This window comes from Gallinula chloropus (assembly GCF_964237585.1).
Source record: "Gallinula chloropus genome assembly, chromosome: 4".
Classification (NCBI taxonomy): domain Eukaryota; kingdom Metazoa; phylum Chordata; class Aves; order Gruiformes; family Rallidae; genus Gallinula; species Gallinula chloropus.
Window position 1 is genome coordinate 69,503,624 of NC_140088.1, and position 24,647 is coordinate 69,528,270.

The window sequence follows — 24,647 nt, forward strand, 5'->3', positions numbered from 1 at the left end:
AGCCTGGTACTTTCACATCCCCATTCTCACCTCTGTTCTGTGTTTCCTGTGTGAATAGATTGCGGACAGTGCAGGGCTAGCTGGCATGTTTTGAAGATGTGTTGACCATGGAAATTTAGAACACATTAAATAAACATGCCTCAGGCCCCTCAAAACCTGAGGAGAAAACACTATACTGATACCCAGTATGTCAAGTGTTTCCAATTTAAAAAAAACAAAACAAAACAAAACAATGGTTTTTTCAATAAACACTCCAAGAATCTGTGACACAACCCCATTGTTCCCCTCTGAATAACTGCAGAAGACATTCGAGTGTATCGGATGTGTGAACACAGTGGAAGGATTTCTACAGTTGTTTTTGCGGGTTTCACAGTGTCCCCTGGGATCTTACCCAAGTGCAATAGCAATTAGATCACTTTGGACCCTGCAAAATTGTCAGATGCAATTACCTTAAAAGGGACAAACTAACTGGTAGCTTTGTGTTGCACAGGGTAACTGTGCTCTGCGGGTGATGACACTGCTCCAGGGGAGATGGGAGACGTGCCTCTGCTCTGACTTCAAAGCAAAGCTGCAGGAGCTGCTGAGGACTCTCCATCCCAGTGTGCCTGCAGTCAGCTCATGCCCACTGCTGCTCAACACAGTGACAAACCCTGTCCCACAGCTCCAAACCCACAATGAGCTACAGCTCCATCCCAATCCGGCTCTCATCCCGGTACTGTTAATGATAGCTTTATGGTATTTCCGCTCCTGTGATTTCATCTGGATGAAACCACTCCCTTTAGGGTGTGTTTGGGTGGTTCACTGCTATTTACAATCCATTCAGATTATTAGAAGGTGAGGTGAAATGGTAAAAGGAAAGAAATTAAAGTTTCAATTCTTCCCTTCCAAGTTCTGTCAAGCAACTGGAGTAATTTAATTACACTTTTGCAGCAATCATGTCTCTAACAGGTTTATTAGTCACACAGCTACCTAAGCCAAATCACGTTATTTATTACATTACCAAGGTACAAAGTTACAGTTTCTGGCAGGAGGGGGATATCAAATATTTTTAAGTAATTGCACTGTAAAATCTTGAAAACCTGCAATAACCATGGTGATCCAGGGACCTGACCACTTGCAGGACACACACAATATAACCTCTCCCAGCGACCCCACAATTTCTGCCCAAACATGGGCACATCACCACCAGATGCACTGTCCTAAAAGAAAGCACCTGCTACTCAGAGACCTGGTTCCTACTTTGGACAGCATTTAGGGGAGGTTAAAGTCTGCTGCTGATGATGGCATTCTCTAATAACCTAGCATGATATAGATGATGGGATAATTACATATGAATCAATTATTATTGGCCTCCCCCTCCCCATTTTGTTTGCCATAGTTTTCCTTCTGTTTATTTATGACCTGAAGTCAAAATAATAGGGTTTGGTTTTTGGGGGTTTTGTTGGGTTTGGGGTTTTCTTTTTTCCCATGAGATAGGGCCATTATTCAAAGAAGACTTTAGAACATTTTTATTAAATCATGCCTTGGTTTCTGGCAGCTGAAAGGCATGCAGAGATGAGAAGAAAACAAAACTATCCCAGTAGGCATAGTATAACAGAAGGCGGCACCTTTCAGGGGTGCTTCGTGCCCAGCAGCACTCCGGGCTGAGCAGCAAGCTCTGGAACACTGCTGCTATCTACAGGTCTGTGCTGCACAGTGCTCAAACTGGACACAGAACCACGTCCTCCAAGCAGAGTGCTCACACTTCGGAAAGGGACAAAACCCTGACACTAAAGTACGTTGGATTTTAGGAAACGCCAACTGGCAATCTGTGGACTTTCTGCCCTGTGGCTAATGAATGTTAAAAAAACCAACCAAATCAAGCTGACTTCATTAAAAGGAAGGCGGATCCGTGCTGCACAGGAGTCACAGGAGTGCCATTTCTGCTTTTTTTTCTTTTCTGTGAGCCAAGAGGAAACGCTGCACTCTCAGGTGCAGGGTAAGAGGAAGCATCTGCTCCCAGATGGGAACCCTCTCCCACCACAAGGCACTGGGGCAGAAAACACGATGGGGGACAGGAGGGCTGGAAACCACCCTCCAGCCTGCAATGCTGAGCTTTTAAGACAATTTGTGATGTAATTAGAATTCACAGAAATTTAGTGGTGGCTCTTCACCATTTGGAATTTACTTAGTTTTTCTTTCTCTGCTTTTCCCTCTGTAACCCTAGAAATTTTGATAGCTGCTTTCCTGCATCTTTTAATAACACAGACAAGATAAGCCGGAATGGGTTCATTACTGCTGAAAACAAAGCAGCTTTCCAAACGGAAGAACAATAATAAGCAAATCTATCCAGAAACACACAAACAGTGGAGTTGTCAAAAGCACCTATTTAACCAAAGGTGGTGGGTTTCAGTATCAGGTTACCAAAGACATTATGAGATCACAATCCTTCAATAAGTGGTAGAGGAAGGGACAAATTCAGGAAGAAGATGAAAAAAATATTCCCTAATAAAAACTGAAAATTGAAAAGTCCTAATAAGGAAAACCACAGTTTGCACAATCTGTATCTGAATGACTGTTCATCTCAGCTGCTGGACAAGTACAGGAGCAGAGCCCCTTGCAGCCAGGGAAAACACAATCAACAGCTCAAACAGCAGGACAGTCTTACACAACACATGAAAACTCTGCTAAGTTTTCCCATCTGGGAGGCTAGGAATGCTCATCCAAAACTGATTCCCTGAGACCAGCAGGCTTTTAATGAGAGTGTTCCAAATGACACTCAGCTTCATGCTGTGTATGCTGTTCATATAATTTCTAATAAACAATAACTCTTCTGGCCTCTTTTGATATATTTTTTTCTGGAAATAACTTACTTCCAGTACTAGATACCCAGTGAAAACTTCAGTGTGTGACTGGAAAACAGCATTCTGCCCTCTCTTTCTTTCTGACATTAGAACCCTGTGTTTTTGGCAAAGTAGTTTATCAAGGAATTTGCCAGACCTATAATAATTACTTCCCATTAAGCACTATGGAATAGAAATAACCTCTAGTATGCAGCAGATCATTTAAGCGCTTGGAAGGACAGGCACCAGGTAACGCTCAGGAGTTTCTCATCCACAGAGCTGGGTGCTTGTCTGATACAACTCCCCTCCCTGTTTGGTAGCTGCTTTTCTGCAACCTTCTACATTACATTCCTATTGCTGTTTCTGAGAGGCAGCACAGTCTCTTTCAAGTTCACCCTGGGGTGAGGTGAGGGTCACCATCAAAATCGGTTCATCACGGTGAGACAGGCCCCAGGCAAGCAGCGTCCCGCTTCCCAGACACCACCCCGGAGAGCAGCGCTCGGAGGGGCAGGCGACAAACACCTTGGGGCCGGCCGGGTACGGTGTTTACCGCACGGCACTTACAGAAGAAATACAGATTTCACCTGAACCCAGAAACACCCACAGGGTTCCTGACGGAGTACTTTAGCAGTACTGCCGCAGGGGCAATCTGCGTCGGAGAAATAGGCACGCACATGAGACACTTCGGAATATGAACTTCTGGGGGGTACGGGGTTAAATGGAAATATTAATTATGCTGGGAATTAGGCACGATATTTGCAATCTGGGAGAGATGCTGTGCCGGGGGCTCCGGCCGCCTCTGCCGGCGGGGCCGAAGGGACCCGGGGCCGGGGGGATGGGGCGGTTAGGGGGAGGGTATCGTTTCCTCGCCGTCGGGGCGGGCCTCCCGGCGGCTGGGCACTCGGCGGCGGCGAGGCGGGACTACACCCGCCCGGGGAAGCGCCGCGCCGCCGCCCCGTCCGCGCACTTCCGAGGCGGCCCGCCGAGGCCAGCCGTCGTCCCCCGGCGGGACGATGACCCAGAGCTGGGAGCCGCGTCCCTCCGCGTCGCTGGACGAGGACCTGGAGGCGCTCGGGTAAGCGGCGGGCGCGATGGGTATCTCGTTCGTTAGCTTCTCCCCTAAACGTATCGAAACATTTAAAAGGGAGCATTGAAGTTTGTCAGAAAGGCCATAAACATCTGGGCTTAAAGGAAACTGACATCATGGTGGTTCTTTGAAGGTGTCTCTGGCAGCTCCCGGACCCAGCCTTTCTCCAGTTGTGCTTATTTATCACTGTTGGGCTACGGCCCCAACACACGCTGCGCGTGGAACTCCTGGAGCTGGTCGGGTACAACGCGAGTTTGGGGAATTCCATGCTGCAGCTCACCTTATTTGCTCAAGAGATGAGAGAGAATGTAGAATGTCTCGTTGTCGCAGTAATTACAGGCTGGTCTGGTAACACACCTTCCATCCCAACATGGGACAGCTTGGGCGACACTGCCTTTTGGAGGCTAAAGGAACGGGGCAAAAGGAAACAAGTTCTTGTGGCCTTTTTCAGTCCGAGTGTTCCTGCTCATCCCTTGCAGCAGCAGCTCTTACGTTCCTCCAGCTCCAGGCTCAACAGTACCGTGAACAGAGAGTATTTGTTGAGACCAAACAGTACTAAGCCAAAGCATGGAGCACAGCAGAAGGGGAATTAGGCCACTGGTCTAGGTCAGATGATAAGGTCAGGGAATTGAGGAACTTGAAAGGCTGGGATGGGGCGAGTGGTGCTAAGAATTTTTTTTCCTTCATCTATATTTCCAATGTAAGCAAGGGCAAAATTACAACGGACAGAAAGTGGGCAAAAGAAATGGGGGGAAATCAGAACAATGGCAGTTGAGAGGAGGGGGAGAGAAAATGGAAGTGAAAAGGAGAAGCTGAACTAGTGAAAGCCTGCAGTTAGAAGACATGAACTTTAAGGCTCGATACACTGATGCTACTTCCTCATATTTCTATTTTAAAATTATTTTTCCTATGAAATGGAACCTTTGTATTTCAACAAAGTACCTTACAGAGATGTGTGATTAAGTCTTTCAGTGTGACATGTTGAAGGATGTTTAGTAAAATACGTTTTTGTTGTACACCACCTGTAATTTATGCCTTAGTGTTCTCATGCTTTTGTAGGCTCTCTAGAGTTCTGTCAACACATGCACCACTAAAAACATTGCCAAAACCTCACTTTCACTGGCACAAGATACAGAGAACTCTATCATTTCCAGATGGTAGGTAACACTTCTAGGGTTTGATATTAGGGGAAAAAAAGTTAAAATAACTAAACAGCTTGTCAGATATGATCTGGAAGTTGCTGAAATCCAGCATGCAGAGAATAGAGAACTAGTGAGGCTATTTGGAGGAGTCAGTCATGGAGTACAGGTAGGTGAAGAGCATTGCATCCAGCAAAGGAGTTAATTCAGTGCTTGCCCACTCATGCCATCAAGCAGTACAGGGTACCTACTCCTTTAACCTAAGAATGACAATATGTCTTCAAGGCTAGTGCATAGTTTCAAAGTGTGAGAAAGTTCAACTCATCATGGTAGAAGGTATATTTTTAATATGAAAAAGAGTGCAAATCCTGCCAACATCTACCACCAGGAAAAAAAAAACTGACCCAGGGTAAATAACTGCTCTAAATAATATCAGAGTGCTACTGAGAGCATATCTGGACCATCTGTCCCCTAATGTGGATCTCCGTTCCCTTTCAGAGGTTGATGAAAGAGAAATTAGACTGTTTGTGCTTGGCTCCTGCAGTTCAGTCAGTCAAGGTGCTTTCCATGGGGACAGTCACCCACTGAGGAGCACAAGCAGTATTTCCACCTTCTGTATTAGGGGAGGGAGCTTCTGGGAAGGGAGCAGAGATCACCCAGCTGAATACTGAGAATCTTCTTCCTGCTTCTGAGAAGGAACTCTGAACTGCCTGACTCTTTACCAAAGTAAGCCAAACCTGCACACAGTTTTTAACTCGATCCAGGCTTTAGCTATCTGACAGCACAATCTGATAAGGACACAAAAAAATCATAGAATGGTTAGGGCTGGAGGGGAATCTTAAAGATCATCAAGTTCCAACCCCCTGCCATGAGCAGGGACACCTCTCACTTAGAGCAGGCTGCTCTGTGCCCCATCCAACCTGGCCTTGAACACTGCCAGGAAGGGGGCATCCACCACCTCCCTGGGCAACCTGTTCCAGTGCCTCACCACACTCATAGTGAAGAATATTATCCTAATATCCAATCTAAATCTACCCCCTTTTAATTTAAAACCATTCCCCCTTGTCCTATCACTGCATACCCTTCTAAAAAGTCCCTCCCCAATAAACATGACCTCTGCCTCCTGCATTTATCTGACAAATGGGCACACCTCTAGAGGTACCTCACCAGATACTAAAGCCATATGGCAGTCAGATCTTACAGCTGTGCTCTGTTCTGGCACTATCTTTCATTTTTTGAGGAAGAAAAGCAAGTGTTTCCACAGTGTTACACAGTTTTCAAGTAGCAATGGCTGAGAATTGTCCAAGTGACTCAACATTCATCTTTGGATGAGTGTTTGCATTCCTCGTGTATTCCAGTGCTGTTAAAAAGTGTATCCATCTGATGCCAAGCTACAGGTTTATTCACCAGTCCCTATTTGCACAGGTAGAAATGTTTTACAAAATATCCATGTGGTTTCCTTGCCAATAGCATTATCAGAAATGACAAATGCCTTACTTGAATGCTGATTGGTCTGCAGTAGACATAGAAAAGAAGTTTTGTTAACACTTTTCTTTGAAACAGCATGGGTCGTTAAGGAAAAGAGCAAATGAACATTCTGAGGATGATGTTCTTGCCAAAAAAAGGGGCTTCCTACCCCAAACATTGTAGTAGCATACTCCTGATTACCACCACTGTATAGGGAGGTCTAGTCACCCCATTAACTGTGCGGAAATCTTAATGAAATAAGAGATTTTAATGCTATGGTGTCCTGTTCTGGAGCTGCGATGGTTAGCACAGCTGCAGTGGTATGGCCAGCCAGCACAGACACAGCTTGTACTGTGACAGCCACCAGCTTACCCCACGGGGGAACCCCACTGGTGTAGCAGATGCTCAGGACAAGGCTATGTGGTCTGATGAGTTTTGGTTCTCTGGGACACTGTGTGTCTCATTTCCTTATCCTTCTCAACAGCAACATCAGTAAAACTCTTCCTACTCTGTCACCGGTGCAATCTGACCTCTCAAGATTAGGCTGATTTCTGGACATGCTTATTTTCCAAGGAGAAACAAAGGCAATCTCACTGGGACTGCATGCCCATCTTAAGACATGCTTTCATGGGCCCAGGAGGCACTTTACTCCAAAGAGCAGGAAAAGCATGGTATGTCAACAACACAAGCATGCTTACATTTATGGGATAGAGATTTAAGGCAATTTAGGACAAAGTTAAAGTAACAAGAATGGATAAATTACAGCAATTATAAACTCTGAAACTGAGATCACTAGTCAAATCAGCGATAAGAAGCCCAAAAAGGGGAATATCAAGGATTTTATAGAAGAAATGAAAAAAACTAGAAAAATCTTCTAGAAGTACCTATCTATTTGAGACAGGAGGGTATGCAAGGACAAGGGCACCCAGCAGAAGTAGCTGTGAAGCTGGGAAGAACTTCTGTCTTTCTTAGAGAAATCAGAGTCAGGATCCCCAGGCAGTTTCTACACCGCTGGGGATTTTCAGCCTGACAAGCATCAAAGTAGAGGGTATATTTCTGGATTATTTATTTTTAGTGACTACAAGGACCCATAGAAACACTGCAGTATGCAAGGTATGCATCACGGTTCAAGAGGGAAGAGTTAAGACAACTCAGCTTTTTGAAGCGCTTACTAGGGGCTTCAAACAGATGGGTGTTTGTAAAGCCCTTTGCTTTCATTAAGTTTTTTAAACTTAAGCAATTTAGCAAAAGGCTTTTTGGAAATAGCATCGCAGTGCACTTATGAGCAACCTCAAGCTGAATACCCCTCCTATGAAAATGACCACTTAGATGTTCTTAATGTATGTTTCCTTTGCACGGAAATGAGAGAAAACGTATAGTGGAATTCCAGGCAAAAGAGCGTTGTCTTCTCAGCCATAGGTCTGGCCAAGTGTGCATGCCGATATGATCCTCGTCGCAGCAGGACAGATCTGACCTTTGACTGTTACTTACTTGGGCAGTTAATCCCAAAGCAGATTTCAGCTAACAGGTGTTTCAGAGGGTGACACTTTGATCTTTACATATTCATTATTTTATTCTACTGTGTAGATGGTCCACAGAGCACGTTCTAAACCTGAAGCAGCAATACCCTGCCTGTATTTGGTTTCACATGGATCTTGCCTTCCACAGGGTTAACAGTCTAGAGTCCCTCACAAAGCAATTTATCACCCAGCTGGCCTTTCAGATAGGCAGCCATCTAAATTCAGAGTTAAAACTTTGTGGGAGATGTTAAGTTTAGTAGCAGCTCGCGATGGACAGATAAGAAGGAAGAGTATACAATTACACCTCATCTGGGTTTGAAGACTGCCATGATACAAATGCCGGAAGGTGCTGCGATCACACTTCTGCTTTCAGTCAAACTGTATTTTTCTGGCTGGAACAGTAATAGCCTTTCACACCAACGCTGAGTTTAAAGGAAGGGGAAAGAGACTGGGCACCACTCCGTATACAGACAAGGGGAGAAGCTTGCTGCCTGCAGAGCTGTGCCCTGGGCACTCCTGCTCCAGAGGTTTTGGGTATGTGTGTGCATGTCTACAGTTAATACCTGCACACAACACAGCTTACAGGATTGGCACTCCAGCCTTTTATAGCCACAGCTCTTTTTTGTGTTTGGTCTCAGGATCATTTCTAATGAAATCCTTTTCTCTTGAAAGAAATCAGGTGTTTCTATTGTGAGTCATTCTGTGTGGAAACAAAGCCCTAAACAGCATTTCACAATCATCTTGGGACAATTTTTTTCCTGTGGATTCCTTGTGGAATTTTTCATATTAAAAAAATAATTAATGAAGTTCCTTTAACTGCAGTAAAGTGAAGCAGGCGCTTAGATGCTTTCCTGCACTACTGAGACCACACATGGCCAAGCAGCAACAACGGCGAGATCTCCTAAATCTTCACTTCAAATTCTGTCTGTTAATTTTGATCCTTTCCTCTGTTCCTTCTTCCAACAACATTATGCTTCAAATTAAAATTTCCAGCTTATGTGGATGTGTTTAATTGCAGATGAACTCAGTTGCAGGAAAACCAGTTTGGGAGGTGTTTTACGTGTTGCCTGTTTGCCCCAAAAGAGGAAGCGTACCAAAGCATGTAGATATGTCAGGAAGTACAGATTCTGAAAATAGACAAAGGATCCTGCATCCCTCCCGCAAAAAAAAAAATTGCTTTCACCTTATCAGTGTAGGCCCAGGTAATTCGTTGCTGGTGCAGGCAGGATTTGCAGGGCTGCTTCGATTCTCAAACTGTTAGCTGTTTGCACACAGATTTGTGGTTAAAAAATGAAGTTTTCTGAGTACATGGATAGTTGGCAATTTTCTCTGTTAACCTGTGTGCGCCCATGAGAAGGATGGTAAATGGAAATTGTAGCAGTGTTAGTTGCACTCCTTTCTCTCTCAGCTCCATAATGCAACAGAAGCTGTCATGGTTAAGAATCATGGGTTGGAAGGGACCCCAAGGATCATAAAGTTCCAACCCCCCTGCCACAGGCAGGGACACCAACCTCCAGGTCTGGATCCACACAACGTTGCCCAGGGCCCCATCCAACCTGGCCTTGAACACTTCCAGGGACAGGGCATTCGCCACCTTACCACTCACTCTGTAAAGAACTTCCCCCTAATATCTTATCTAAACCTTCCTCCTTTAGCTTTAATCCATTCTCCCTTGTCCTGCTATTGTCTATCCTTTTAAAAAGTTGATTCCCCTCCTGTTTGTATGTTCCCTTCAGGTACTGGAAGGCTGCAATGAGGTCCCCCCGCAGCCTTCTCTTCTCCAGGCTGAACAAGCCCAGCTCCCCCAGCCTCTCTTCATAGGGGAGGTGCTCCAGCCCTCTAATCATCCTTGTGGCCTCCTCTGAACCCTCTCCAACAGTTCTACATCTTTCTTGTATTGTGGGCCCCAGACCTGGACACAGAAATGGGGCCTTACAAGGGCAGAGTAGAGGGGGACAGTCACCTCCCTGTCCCTGCTGGCCATCCCTCTTGTGATGGAGCTGAGCAAATGATGCTTTAACCCCTTGTGTCTTCCCAGGTGGTATCACGATAATCTTACCCGACATGCAGCAGAAGCGCTGCTGCTTTCCAATGGGCAGGACGGAAGCTATCTCTTGAGGAAGAGTAATGAAGGGGAAAATTTGTACTCCCTCTCTGTAAGGTAGAGTATGGACAAAAGTGAATTTATCTGACGCCATAGAGCTAGCAGTTTTTAAGTCTTCATTTACTCCCATGTCTGTTTCCAGGCCTCGTGTCCAGATGAGCTGCAGGTTGTTTCCTGGGACTCAGACCATTTTAATATATATAGTCCTAATGGTGTAATCCAGCTGGATGACTTATAGGTGAAAAAATAATTGGATTGGATTTGAAAATTGTTTGTATTTTTCCAAGCTATGAATTAATCTTACTGGCAAAAACCAATTTCATGGATCAGCTGTAGATTTTCCAGTCTGCATGATAAAAATCTGTATGGCAGCCACAAGAGTGTAAGAAACAGCTGATGGGAGTAGAAAAGTTTTATCATGAGGAGAGTAATAAATACACCAGTTAACAGGCAATAACTTTACCAATTTCTGGATCTCTGTATAGGAACTGTTATTTCTGAGGGAGGAGGCAGTGCTTGACTGGATGGTTTTACTCCTCTGTTTTGGGCTGACTCAGCCAGTCAAGACTATTTCACAGTTGACAGGCGTCAAGCCCTTGAAGTCAATTGCTGCAACGTACATTGGTTCAGGACACAGCCAGTATAGAGCACAGGTAGCCAGGCCCAGCTACTTCCCTACTCACATTTAAACAGTCTCCAAGGAGGAGAGAAGCCATGCTATTTTGGAAAGGCAACATGAAAGACCTAGGCATTAGACATAGAAGGTAGTCCCTGCATGTCAGCTGAGTGGGGCTAACCAACCCTAAACACACTCTTAGCCTTTTCCAACTTATATTAAACCTCTATGGTGAAATTTTAAGCTACGGCGTTCAGCCTCATTTCTGCCTCAGACTGCGCCTCTGAGCAAAGAGTGACCACAGCTTAGCTGAATCACAGCAGCTTTTTAAGCTGAAGTCACTCTGATGGTATAGCGATGCTGGTTACTCACAACCCCCATGGACAGGAACACAGCACACACCCTTGACGTTGTGACTTTCTGCACGTGGAGTGCCAGGCGCTGCTACAGTTTGGGAGCACAGCTGCTTGGGATCTGAGGAGAGCACAATTTGCACATACCCTGTTCCCCAGAGGTGTGAAAGGCAAACGTGAATTGCTTTACTCATCTCTGACAGGATACCCAGGAAGAGGTGCCCCTATACATAGGCTGCTGAAATCACTACTGCTACAGCCAGACATCTGTACAGCGAGCTGGGGGGTGCCCAACAGGTCTGAAAGTGGTGTTACAAAATTAGTGTAACGAGTATTCAGAGTAGCAATGACTGAATTAAGTGCAAGTCCCGGGAGAAAAGAATCGTAGCATTTACAGGTAATAAGCTTTCCTTTAAAAAAACCCCACCAAATTGTCTTGTTGGCTAATTTTTATTTTTTTACTTTAAAACATAACTGAACATTATTTGAGGTATGCTACCTCAGACAAAAACAGTATCTTGAGGCTAGTTTTAAAGGGCACTCAAGAAACCACTTAGTGCAAAGGAAAGGCTGTAAATAGTTGCTCTTCTAATAGGAAAAGTTAAAGTGTTAGTTAATGAAAGAAAACTTGCTGCTTTAATAAATTTGAGCTTTCAAAGACCTAGAGAAGTCTACCTTGGGCCAATTCCAACCTCTTGCTCAGCTCTCCATGAAGGAACAAGAATTACCACATTATCACGTGAACTGAATATCCCAGTCTGCAGTTTGATCTTTGATTATTATATGAGGTTTTTGGTGGTACAACTCCCTTGAAATACTAATTTTTATTTTAAAATATTTTGATACTTTTCAAACATTTAACACTTAGGCTTTCCTTTCCACTTTTGACTCATATTAAAATTTAATTTTAGGATAAGTAATTTTGTTCTGATACTTTTTTGTAGAAAGGGTAACTTCAACAGTTGTAGCTGTCATTCTCTTTCTCTCCTAAAATGCCTTCTAGAGTTTTTTCTGTACTTTCTGCCCCGCATAGAGCCTAAGTCATTGTTACAACTGAAGCTCTGCAGGGGGAAATGGCCAGCCCCTTTTCAGTGGTCTGTGGGGACAGGACAAGGGGCAGTGGCTGCAAGTTGGAGCACAGGACATTCCGCACCAACATGTGGAAGAACTTTTTCACAGTGAGGGTGACGGAGCCCTGGGACAGGCTGCCCAGGGAGGTGGTGGAGTCTCCTTCTCTGGAGATATTCAACACCCGCCTAGACGCCTATCTGAGTGATATGTCCCTAGGGAGCTGCTTTGGCAGGGGGGTTGGACCCGATGATCTCTCGAGGTCCTTTCCAACCCCTGTGATTCTGTTATAATTTGTTTTGGAAGGAAACAATGCTTAGACATCCCTGAACTTTTTATTGACAGCCGTGAGAAGAAAGATGATATATTGCCTGAAGTCCCCTCCCCCAGCTAAATTAGCCAACTTTAAAAAGGAACTAGGAAATAGAGTGGAAGTTGCTGTCCTTGCAACATCATGTTTCTTGTGAAATTAAATGAAAAGATGAAAGCTGTCATTGCATCCAAGTCCCAGCAGCTCCATGCTGTTGCAAGGCATCCATGCTTGGCTTGCGCATAGTGCCCAGCTGACCGTGGCACAAAACACGTGGGAGGTGAGGAGAGGCATGTTGTACAATACCAAAAGTATTCTAAGTGTTCAAAGATAAATGTTTGCTTAAAGACCTGTATGAAATACAATCTCCTGTGGAAGCTGCAATGAACAGTGGAAAAGCCACTATAAGTCCCTTTCTCCACCATATTTTCAGTGCATTTGCTCCATGCATTTTTCCCCAGACATTTTCCCTATTTTGGATGCTAGTAGCATTAACAAAAGTAACTTTTTGACAGGAGAGAGACTTGCAGTCAGTGCTTTGCTGTCTTCTGAAGTCAAAATTATGACCTGTCCAAGAAGTGAGGCCTTACATATTTCTCTAAATACCATCAGTTTTCATAAATAAGTGCTGTTACTTCCCTGACATACAAAGGCAGGAGTCAGTGGGACATGTGCCCACCATAGAGGAACCCTTCACCTGAGCCCAGACAAAGCAGACAAACTGTAAAGCTTTTGATACCTAAAGTTAGGCTATCGAACCCCTGTTTGGGTGCAGAAAAGGAGGCAGCCTATTTTTGAAAGAGAAGAATACATTTTCAATGAGTTGGGGATGTTACCTGTAATATAAGGCACACAGCAAATAGTATAGGTACACCATCATCACTAAAGCCCAATAAGTAAAGAAATATCATCCTGCCTAGAGAGAGGGCTGGAAGCCTTATTAGGGAGTCTTTTTAGTGATTGCCATGAGAGTTGATTTAACTTACTTGGCTTGGCTCATCTGGAATCTAATTGAGAAGCAGCAGTTACATTTTCCTCAATAAATCTGAGTCTCAGATATGCTGAGTATTAGCGAGGGACAGTAATGGCAGTGGCATTACTGCTGGAACAGTCATTGCCAGCCTGTGATCTGGGCCAGATTTCCTGTCATGGAAGCTGCTATTTAAGGGCCATACATGCCAGTGCCTTGGGCATTTATGCCTTAACAATTTTTCCTTTTCTCTTACTTTAGGGGAAAAGATTCTGTGAAACACTTCCATGTTGAACATATAGGAACTTCATTCAAATTTGGATTTAATGAATTTTCTAGCTTGAAGGAATTAGTCATGCATTTTGCAAATCAGCCTTTAATTGGAAGCGAAACAGGTAAGGAGAGCCCTATGCTTACATGAACTCATTTGTAGTCATGCATCACACAGATGTAAGAGGCTTCCCATGTGTTAGCAAATTGATCTACTGCTAAAGTGTTTCTTTTCAGAATTTCATACTTGCTTTAACCTCAGGTGTCCAAGATGTTTCTCTTAAGCTCTTTCAAGTACTCAGAAGACAAACTGCATGTAGGCTTACTGTGTTTTTGCTGACCAGGGTCATGAGCTCCTTCCGATTTCTCAGAGAAGAGAAGGGCTTCAAAATGTGTCTGTACTGGAAAGAACAGAACGTTCTTGGAAAGGGCAAAACCTAAGCATGGTGTTTAGAGAGGAAATAAAAGTCTATGAAGTTGAAACCCCCCAGTAAGAATAAACGGGAAAAGGGATTTGAAATTGTTTAGTTCCACTATTCTTTACCTAAGGAAGAAGCCTACAGTGATATGTTTCTCTCTTCTGTAGGGAATGTAGCCTGCATTACCTCTCCCTTTATGTCTACAGTGGATTAATCAGCTTGCTGATGCCATCTGCCATCACTGCCACCACAGTGATTTGTCTTGACTTTAAGAAAAAGAGAGAGTAAAGCACAGGCTTCTTTAGCAGCCAATGTGCTGCCTGCATTGAGTCAGAGAGATTAAACTTGTAGGAATCAAGTGAGCTGAACACCACCAGATCAGAATCCCTGGAGAAACAGAGGCATGTTTTCACTATAATGCCAGTTTTCAGTTTTACTTCAAGTCTGAGAGTTGAAAATGTGTCAGTACAAGTTAGTGCCAAGAACTTCAGTATCCTGTGTAGAAAGTGTATGCAAATAACTCAGAGTAGTACTACTTATATATGCAAGAGCCCACTTAAATGACAGTTGGCACACGCAATAACCACTACGTCACATTCTAAGTTTGCACCAGTGCTCTTAAGCATTAAATTCAAGTGTTGCTTTGCAATTATTTCCTCCCCACCCCCAAGAAAAATGCAGCGGTACACTCAGTGTGGCATGTTTGTCTTTCAATGTGTTCTCTTTTTTTAAGTGCAGTTCAAACACAGAGTTTCTACATGTATTTTTGTGCCAGTAAGCTAGTTTTCTTGTAAAATCAGACATGCATCCACAGGCCTAACACTGAAAAGACTTCAGATGACACAACAAACTTGTATTTCCCCATTCCTTCACTGCATGCATTGCAGACACTTGTAAGGAAGGCACTGGTGTTACGTGATCTCTGTGGACAGGATTAACACTGCTGAATGACGAGCTCACTTGTCACCTTAAAGCTCCCTAATCAGATTCTGCTGGCTCTGTGAAAACTCTTTGAGTTGGATGCTCTACAGAATACAAAAAGCTGTTTGAACATCACATCAAGAAACCTTCCACCTTAGCTTGCTATGGATAGCAGTAGGGAGAGTTAGCGCCCGGGCAATGTTCCTTCATATACAGGTGTCAAAGGTCTCCTGGGTGGTAACGAATTTATACCAAGAAGGGGTTAGGGGCTCATCAGAGCCCACTTTAAGCCAACTGTCAGTGTGCCAGAATGATGGGCCCAAGACAGGGTCACGTAGTGGGTTGGCAGAAGGGCCAGCAGTAAAGTCTGATCTCCTAGGCTTCCTATCAGTGAAAAGCAGCAAGTGACATTGAGCTCAGACATTCGTAGAAAGTAGCTGGACCAGTTTTTCTTATTCCTTGTCATACTGACAGTTTTCTTCAGAAACACTGCGAGATCAGGAATGAAGGAGTGGAGCAAGATAGCATTTTTCATCCCCTCCTTGCTTATGGACAGAATTTTATAAGAGACAGGCCCACAGGATAGTGGAAACAATTACATACTCTATCTTCCATTTAAGTTTGTCTTGCTGGAGCTAGTCTTGTGTCCAAAGAGGCACACCAGACTCTTTTTGATCAGTACTTGATCACACAGGCCTACACCCCTGCCAGCTAGTCCATGGAGCACAGTGGTCCTTTTGTATAGGGACAACTGCAGGCTCGTGCTTCAAGCCCAACAAACCTTCTCTTACTACAGCTTCATTTGCCACTCCACATAGTTACATGGACTTGCTTGGTATTTTTGTCAGTGTAACGTGTACATTTCCTTCTGAACTACAGATCAGGGCTACTGTGTTGTGTGAGATGGTGTATTGAACAGGCGAGCTGAATCTCTTCAGTAACAAGGTTAAAGCAATACACTGTCATAGTTCTGTATTTTTATCTTTATTCAAAGTGGCGAGGTCAAGGAGTTATTCTTACCTGTTTGCTTTATCAGATTTTTACCTGAAAGTTTTTATACGTTTTCAAAATAATTATGTAATTTCCCAGACAAAAGCTAAAGTCACTTGAAGTCAACATTTCCAACAATGGGACCAATTCTCATTCTTTCTTAGAAATAGGTATCATGCATAAACATGCAAGAAGAATCTTGCCACAGTGCAGCTTTTACTAGTTCTATTGTACAGTTACCCAACGATTCAGTACACATATCTATTGTGGAAAAAAGCATGGAGAACTTACTAGAAAACAAATACTCCTCCCAGTTCTGCAGCAGGGCTCTTTATCCCTGGTGTAGAGATGATGTTACTCTGATTCTTTGTGTCAGCTTACAAGTAGTTTCTGTAGACTGGTGATAGTCATGTTCTCAATTTCATTTTAAATGAGAAAGCACTATTTTTCTGTAAGGCTGGAGAGAATCAAACTGATTTTGACTTTTCACCTACTGCAAGTTGAATGTATTGCATTTGCATACACCCCTCATGTCTGTGAACAGATTTCAGTTGCTTACTTCAAATATAATTTTTCACTTCCCTTTGTAGCCCTTCCCATTACAAAATATACTTTAAACTTTAATTCACTTTTAAATTACTCAGTCATTTGTAGGTATCAAGTCCAAGGCCTTACCAGTTCCAGTGTCCCTCCTTTTTAAAAGCTGACAACATCAGCACAGAATGCAAGCAGAGCAGCAGTCAGTATGCTGTCACATTATTTTTAAAGAAAGAGATTAGATGAGGTCACAGTTAATATTTTGAAGAGGTTCTTCACAATTATGAGAAGTTTAACAGGTTCATTATAGGGAAGGCAGGGGTTTGCAGGGAATATGCACTAAACACACCCTTTTTCAGAGAACGAAGAAGGGCAGTCAAAGTGTTACTGGCTGGGAAGAGCTGTGGTAAAGCAGTTGAAGGCAACATGGGCTTGCTGTTAGGAAGTCTGTGTCCGAAGCTCTGGCAGACTAAGTGGCTATGCAGCAAGCAGTGGGGCTGTTGGCATAACCAGACTGACTGCTATGGCCTCATATCTAGTCTCACATCCTGCCTACCCAGCCAGCCAGTCTCCTGTGTAGGAAGGGAGCTTGATGCGTCAAGTGATTCCCCGCAAGCACTAGTAAGCTTAAAGGCTTTAAAAAGGCACTGTATATTTACAGTTTACACAGCTGTATGTAAACAGGCACGATAATGTCCGTAGTCACATCTTCATGAATCCAGTGAAAGTGTAGGTCAACATTTCAGTCATCACTGTAAAATCTGTGTTTCAATTTGTTCTGTATTCCCTAGTTACTCCCTGACTGGAAAGAAGGTTCAAGCAGAACAGGAGACACCTGCTTGAGGCTTGTCTGGAAGTCCTGTTCTGTTGGCACCTTGATTTTTCACTGCTTAACCATGCATTGCAGAAAGGGTTTGATTACCTACCACTTAGAAGTGAAGAGGGCTATGGCTCTTATTTTCAGAGATACAAGAACAAACTGACTCCCGCTGTACAGGGATGAGGGAGTAGATTTAGGCAAGGTCCATGTGCCCAGGGTACTGGGGACTCTAAGCAACACAGTAGAGCCAAGGAAGTGAGACTGGGCAAGTGAATCCACAGCAAGTGCCCCTCTGGAGTCTGCATGGGGGGATTTTTCTAGAAAATACCATTCACAATCTAAGCTATTCAAATGATGCATGTCAGAAATATTTGTCTAGTTTTATCAGTATGGGAGTCATTTATAGCATGTGACTGTTTTTTCATGTAGGTGTGACCCAAGTCCTGCCCCCTTCCAAGGATAACTCCTTACAGGGAGGGTAACAACGATCTTGGGGAGGTTATGCACCTTCATGCGTTTTTAACTTCACCATTCCCTGAAGTTAACCATTCCACAAACAGGCATCTACTGCCAGTTATTTTCTGAGACTTGTCAGAGGACTTACTCCTGCTCTTTTTTCTCCCCAGGAACCTTAATTGTATTGAAGCATCCCTACCCACGGAAGGTGGAAGAACCTTCCATTTATGAGTCCGTACGAGTTCACACGGCGATGCAGACAGGAAGGACAGAAAGCGATCTTGTTCCAAATGCTCCCTCAGTAAGTTGTGTTCTGGTGGGAGGGGTGCTACTCCTGGCCCAAGTTCAGTACCATCACTGGAGTGAACAATGGAATAACACCCCTAATTCATCCCTTTATGGGTTCATAAATACAGGAAGTCTTTGCCAACCAAAGCAAAGCAGACAGAGGCTTGCTAAGGTCAGTCCTGTGACAAATAAAGCCTTTCACAATTGTCACTGAGACTTTCAGACCTGTCGCTGGGAAAACATTGTCTGCAGCTGACCTAGGTGAGCCTGACCATCCAGACAAAAGAATATATGGGAAGTTTCCATTTTGCTGTTATTCTCCTTTTAGAATGCCAGCATAGCAGTAACATTATCAGGAGGTTTTGTGGTGGTGTTGGTTTGGGAGCAGCCCAAGCAACACTTCACACAGCTTTCTGGCAACACTCACTGAGCTGTGTGCAGCAATAGGGATGTCAGGCTGCACTGTCAGCCCTCACTTTGCCGAACACCCTTTACAGCCAGTGAGAAGTCTCTCTCTTTTCCCTGACAGGCACGGAGGGGAGCACACGAAATAACAAACCCAAGTAGGGGCTACAGGGTTTACCACAGTCTTGTCCCACTCAGTGAATATAAGGATTAGGTGACAGGCAGCAGGCAGTAGTACTGACAGACACGAGATCATTTCGACTTACTAGTTTGCAGTCTTGTTTGTTAGAATTATTTTGCCTGGTTAACAACGTACGGCCTCCTTCTTGACTGGGAGAAAGAAAGAGCATCTTTGACTTTATAAGTCAATTAAAAAGAGACTTTTTGAAAAAGATATTCCAAAATATGCAAGGCAGGCAAGGGCATGTTTGGAAAAGGAAGCCCCAAACACAGCGCAGTACAACCTAGTTCATCGGTGCATGTATATCCTGGTAGGTACATTGCTCAAAAGGGCTTCTTGGCAGACTCACACTTGGGCTTTATTATTTTGGAATCACCTTGTCTTAGAGCAGGAAGACAGTTTGCTGTATTCTGACACAGGCTTAGACCCAAAATGAGCGATTTGACAGAACAGCCTCCACCCTTCAGGCCATAGCAATTTTGCAGACAGTAAAAAGCTGTGTCGAGTTAAAAGCTATGCCTTGCTGGTGTGAGAAACAAGAGAACATCTTCATACCCCTTTGGGCCACCTGCTCGGACATCTGTGACTCACTTGGACAGTAATTAGAGACTTTAAATCCCTGGTAACTCATTTCCAAGTGAGACAGGTGGTTTCCCCAGAACAGTATTGCTCAGAACAGAGAGGGAAGTATTTAAGAACATACTATATTTTTTGAAAGAGGAAGAGTTACATTGATACAGGTTAATGAAGTTGATAAAAGAAACATGTCTGATGGGTCTCACACCCCACCCTTCCTGGCTCAGTTCCACTTTAACCTCCAAAGAAACTTGATTACACTTACAACCAATAAAAAGGCAATGTTTTTTCAAGAGCAAGTAGTAATTAACTTGATAAGAATTTTGTTTTCAGGGCTCTGCAGTCTCACAACTATGTCCCTACCCAAAGACTTGCAGTACCTGAGAAGGTATAAGGTCCCAGGTGTCACTAATGGGGGTGGGGAAACAGTTCAAAACCAATTTTTCACATTTAATGGAACATGTTTTCCCTCTCAAACACTTGGCTGGCTGGGAGAAGAGAATGCTGAAGTAGAACAGCACTTTCCCCACCACCACTTGCATTTCAGGAGTCATTTCTGTGGATAATTTCCCTGTCAGCTACTGAAGGACTGTAACTGCTCTTCTGGTTACAACATGTACTGAGGCAGCCATTTAACTTTACTAATGAGGGGAGGACAGAAGTGAGGATAGGGCAAGAGGCCATGGGAGGTTTCTTCAAGAAGAGGCTGCTTTTCCATCTTCCCAATATAGGCAAAGAGGGGGGGCGGGGGGAACAGAAGCAGAGCTCAGCCTCTAACCCCGATCCCTTTCCTTTTTACTTCACAGCTTGGTACAAAAGAAGGATATTTGATAAAACAAGGCAAAATAGTCAAGGTAAGGAAAAGTCTTACTCCTTACTTCCACTCTGCAGTCATGCACAGAAGCTAGAGACAATGCAGAGGTGGAGTAGTTCTGCCGGCATTCCCCTGGAGAGAGGGACAATTTGCTTTTTGAGCAACAGCAAAGCAGGACTGTAAACCAGAGCAAGTCAACAGCTTCAAAGGTGTTTCTTTCCTAAGAAGCATTACGCTAAATCCTCACAAGGCAATTACCATCCATTCTCAATCTTTCAGAATTGGAAGACAAGGTGGTTTACACTGCATAGGAACGAACTTAAGTATTTCAAAGACCAGACAGTAAGTAGCAAACACCGATTCTACTCTTTAAACCTCTACAGAGGCAGCTTCAGCCCCCTCAATTCTCTGGCTTCTTGCATCTGTATCACAGCTTCCCATGCTAAAGCTTCCCACACTGTCAGAGGGATCAGACCTTTCAGATAAAGTCAGAGTTTTGCTGATGACTTTCACAACATTCCGAGGTTTCACAGCAGAAGAATGCTTTCCGTGCTCTGTCACCCTTACCTACTAGACAGAGTTGTTGGTTGCAGTGCATTTCCAGTTGCTTTGTGCAGTGAAGTTTAAGCACAACGCAGCTTCTGTTGGTAGCTTTGACACACAGCCTAACAGACAGTCATGTATTAAAATGTATCTGCAAACACACAAACTTTGTATGCAAAGGTACAAGTAGTATATTTTGCATTCCTTGATTTCATCTTTTTATGTCAAGTGGTCGCACGGTGTGCGTAGAAAACCATCCAATTCAAAATGTCTTCCTTCCCAGCACTCTGCCATAGAGTATCCCGCTGCATCTGAGCAAGACAGCATGTCCTCACAGCGGCTGCTCCACTGCTATCTTAAACTTGAGCAAAAACAAGAAACACCTCTAGAGTTTCACCACCCTTGCAGTACCTCCAGTTCAGGTCCCTTCACAAACAGCCAAAGCATTTACTTCTGCGCCTCCACCAAGCCCTATTTCAAGCACCTAACAGATGCTAACACAGCCACAACTGCCCTCACCAAACATTGCCATTCATCCACAGCTCATCTATTTAAACAGACCTCCATCAGTTTTCATTTCAGTTCAAGCCAACTTGAGTTAAGTTTCCAGGATAACACGTCAAAGAGAGCACTCTAAACATTTGAGCGGCATTTGTGACTTACTGTGCAAGAAGGTATCCTTGTCAGGAATACAGCCTTCCCCTGCACAGCAGCTCTGGTGGCTCCTGGCACTCCCTTTGTCGTTGCTGTGAGGTTGCAGATACCTACAGGCAAGCAGCTTGCTGCCAGCCCTGTGCCTGCATTTGTTAGCACGCTAAACCACCAGTGGCTTTCTTCTGGTATGAGGGATAACTAACTGAGCCAGAGGAAGATGTAAGGAAAGGTGAGAAAACACCAGATGCCTCCATACACCTGATGAAAGGCCAAGGGAACAGCTAAGGGTGCTTGAGCTGAGAGCAAGCTGTTCTACTTCAGCTGCCTCTTGCAAGGTGCCTAAGAGTGCAAGGCTGAGAGAAACAAATCAAAGGACTCACATACTTTAGGGAGAAAGAAACATCTTAAGGGAGACATGTTGTAACTGTGCACACTGTACGTCTTTGTACCCAAGTACTCCAGGGCCTGTCCCAAGAGCTAGACACAGTCATACAGTCCAACTCACCACTCCTACTGCAAACACTACCCTAACTCAGCTTCTACACTTTCTTTCTGTCCAGCCTCATCCTTTTAAAGTACTTAAGACTTAATTAAATCCACAGCAGCTGGTAAGGCCTGATAAGACCTATAACCATCCCTCTGTCTCTGTGAACTGTAGCTGGAAATGAGAGCAGGTTTGTTGCTGTGTCAGTTATGTTGTAATGCATCAACCTCAGGCTGTATCTAGCTCAAGCTTTCCTGCAGCAGAGATCTCTTCTGTTGTCTTGATCTGAGATGCCTGTCTTGGGCCTTTTTATATTTAGCTCAATTCATCTCATGTTAGCACCAACGTTACGTTTGCTAGTTTGGGTTTAGCTACTGTACCCATACCTGCAAAAATCTAATGTGCCTGTAAAGGTTGAGATGCATTGAAGATGAACTGAGCTAGCTTTATCTTCTGTTTTCACATGTTCCCATTTTAAAACCGTTTTATTTTCAAGGCCACAGAACCAATTCGAGCCCTTGACTTAACTGAATGCTCAGCTGTGCAATTTGACTATTCCCAGGAAAGAGTCAATTGTTTCTGGTAAGTTGCTGTGCTTACTGGGACCCTGCTGGGAAGGTCAGAATAGCCAGAGCGGTTGGAAGCGTAACCAGCGGGTGCTTCTGAATGGTCTCTTGCCAGTTGTGACCCTGATCTTTAACTCAGTGGGTCTGTTTCTGTCAATCCACCTGTCAGTCCCACACAGCTTTGCCAAATTGCCACTGGCAAAAGGGTGTTTTCTTGGCAAGGAGGAAGGGTGTAGGCCTAGTGCAGCAGGCATTTCTTTCCCTAATTCTATTAGTATGTATAATCATCCCCTAGACCCATGGAGCTTAGGTATGGTCTGGCTGTAAGGCTGCTGACTGACAGGAGCACACTCCCTGCCCTCCTCTGCCTAAACAGCTGCTGGTGCTGACCAGCTGGGCCCAGTTGCAGGAAGAACCACAGGTAGTTCTAGCAATTTAAGTCTTTAATTTGAATTGTTTACTTACAGTTTAGTGTTCCCACTAAGGACATACTACCTGTGTGCAAAAACTGGAGTAGAAGCTGACGAGTGGATTAAAATACTGCGATGGAAACTGGTAAGATGATGCACGGTGTTACGTAACCCCCCTGAGCGCTGTGAGAAGGGAGCATTTGCTCTGGCTGCCAGGCCAAGTAGGCCAGAAGACCTTGGGTCTGTGTAATGTGTACACCCACAAACCCGCTTTAGCATTTTCAGGCTGCACTTCTAACACATACTCGGTAGGAAGAAGAAATGGTTTCCATCTTTAAGGATGTCATCGTGTCGATGGTAAACAATAGGAAGTGCCAGCACAGACTGCCTGTGTGTGGTCATGAGGGAAGCAGTAAGAAGACAGTAGGAAGGCTTGAAAGCTTTACTTCCTTACAAACACCAGCGTTCGCCCACATCCACGTGTAGGCAAACAGTGACCAAGTGTCTTTCTGTTCTAGTCACAAATACGGAAGCAGCTGGAGCAGCGTGCCGCCACCCTCAGTTCCTAGCTGCGCCTCCAAAGCCTCTGCGCCATCGGTGGGGATTGCCTCTTTGTCAAGGGGAAGGCATCGCTTACAAGAGGACAGTTTCTGATGACTCCATTGCTCACAGATGGCATGTGTGTGTGCATGCATGCCCACCCATGGATGCTCACTTCCAGCTCCCCACACAAAGGATTCCTACAGCTGAGCGCTCTTGGGTTCCTGAGTTGCATGTGGAGATGGTTGCAGAATCAGAGTGTCGGCTTGATACACGTGGTGTGTGTGTGTGTGACACACCTAATTCAGACACCTCTGAACCATAGAAGTAGTCGCTGTTTACAACTTTTGTGGTTATTCAGAGCACTCTTGATAATTTATTGCACGCTCCATCACAACTAACCCTTAGCAGCATATTCCATAACCTTGAGCCCATTACGTAAAACCAGTCCTTTCTGGAAACATGCAGTAGTTATTTTTCATCACCCGTTTAGGCTCTACACCAAAAAAAATGACAGAGGTAATTATGTTTGTGTAAATAGTGTGTTACAATCCAGAGCCTAGTTCAAGGCCCTTCTCATGGTCATAGGTGAGAAACACTCAGTTCGGGCCAAGAACATTTTTGTATGGTTCGAACTGCGACAAGGGGATGCTTGTTTCAGACAGCATCTGTAAGTGCAGCAGCAGGTGAGCAGGGCTCTTACAAACCACTTGGCAACGGACAGCGGGTTCTCAGCACATCTAGGACAGAGCTGCCATAAGGAAGGGTGATGCCAGTTAGGCACCCTACAGCTCCCATTGAAAGCGGGCCAGATTTTGTACTTTGTACAGGGTGAGCTCAAAGCAGCGTTTTGTCCAGAGCTCTGCTGTAGGATTGAGCACTGCTCACTTTTACATTGAACAAAATCAGTAACAGAAAAGCACCACAGACACTAAAAATCTGAACTTAAAACAATACATCACCTACATAACCTGATGCAAATGTCTGCCTGTATTCGGTAAGACTCATACGCATGTAGCAGCGCTCTGCCTCGCTGCACAGAGAAGTGGAAGCCCCGTACTTTGGTGCTGTAGTCAAAATATATCTTAGAGTTTGGGACCAAAGTTTGACACACTGGAGCTGTCAAGAGCAGCTCAGCCTGACCTCATGGCTGACCCAGCTGCAAGACCCCCCTCCCCCAAGCGATCCTGGTCCTCCTGGAGGGGTAGGGAGAACAGGGAGCCCACATCTTCCCACACAACAGTCAGTTCTGCTGAAACAGCACCCACAAAGCTCTCCCACTACACAAGTGCTGTGGCACAGGGCTTGGTGTTGCTC

The 24,647-nt window shown here is 44.5% G+C and overlaps 1 protein-coding gene across 2 annotated transcripts; it reads left to right on the plus strand.

The window, feature by feature from the left end:
- Positions 1–3,835: 3,835 nt before the first annotated feature.
- DAPP1 (dual adaptor of phosphotyrosine and 3-phosphoinositides 1) lies at positions 3,836–24,580 on the plus strand (the record flags this gene model as incomplete). 2 transcript variants are annotated; one of them, XM_084264041.1, is made up of 9 exons in its annotated part: positions 3,836–3,897; positions 10,074–10,196; positions 13,718–13,851; positions 18,040–18,170; positions 20,126–20,173; positions 20,413–20,475; positions 22,311–22,396; positions 22,848–22,935; positions 23,309–24,580. In XM_084264041.1, 9 exons carry the CDS (start codon positions 3,836–3,838, stop codon positions 23,357–23,359), a joined length of 786 nt encoding a protein of 261 aa, XP_084120167.1. In that variant the 3' UTR covers positions 23,360–24,580. The 2 variants fall into 2 exon arrangements, with proteins under 2 accessions (XP_084120167.1, XP_084120168.1); XM_084264042.1 differs by lacking the exon at positions 20,413–20,475.
- Between the last annotated feature and the right edge of the window lie 67 nt (positions 24,581–24,647).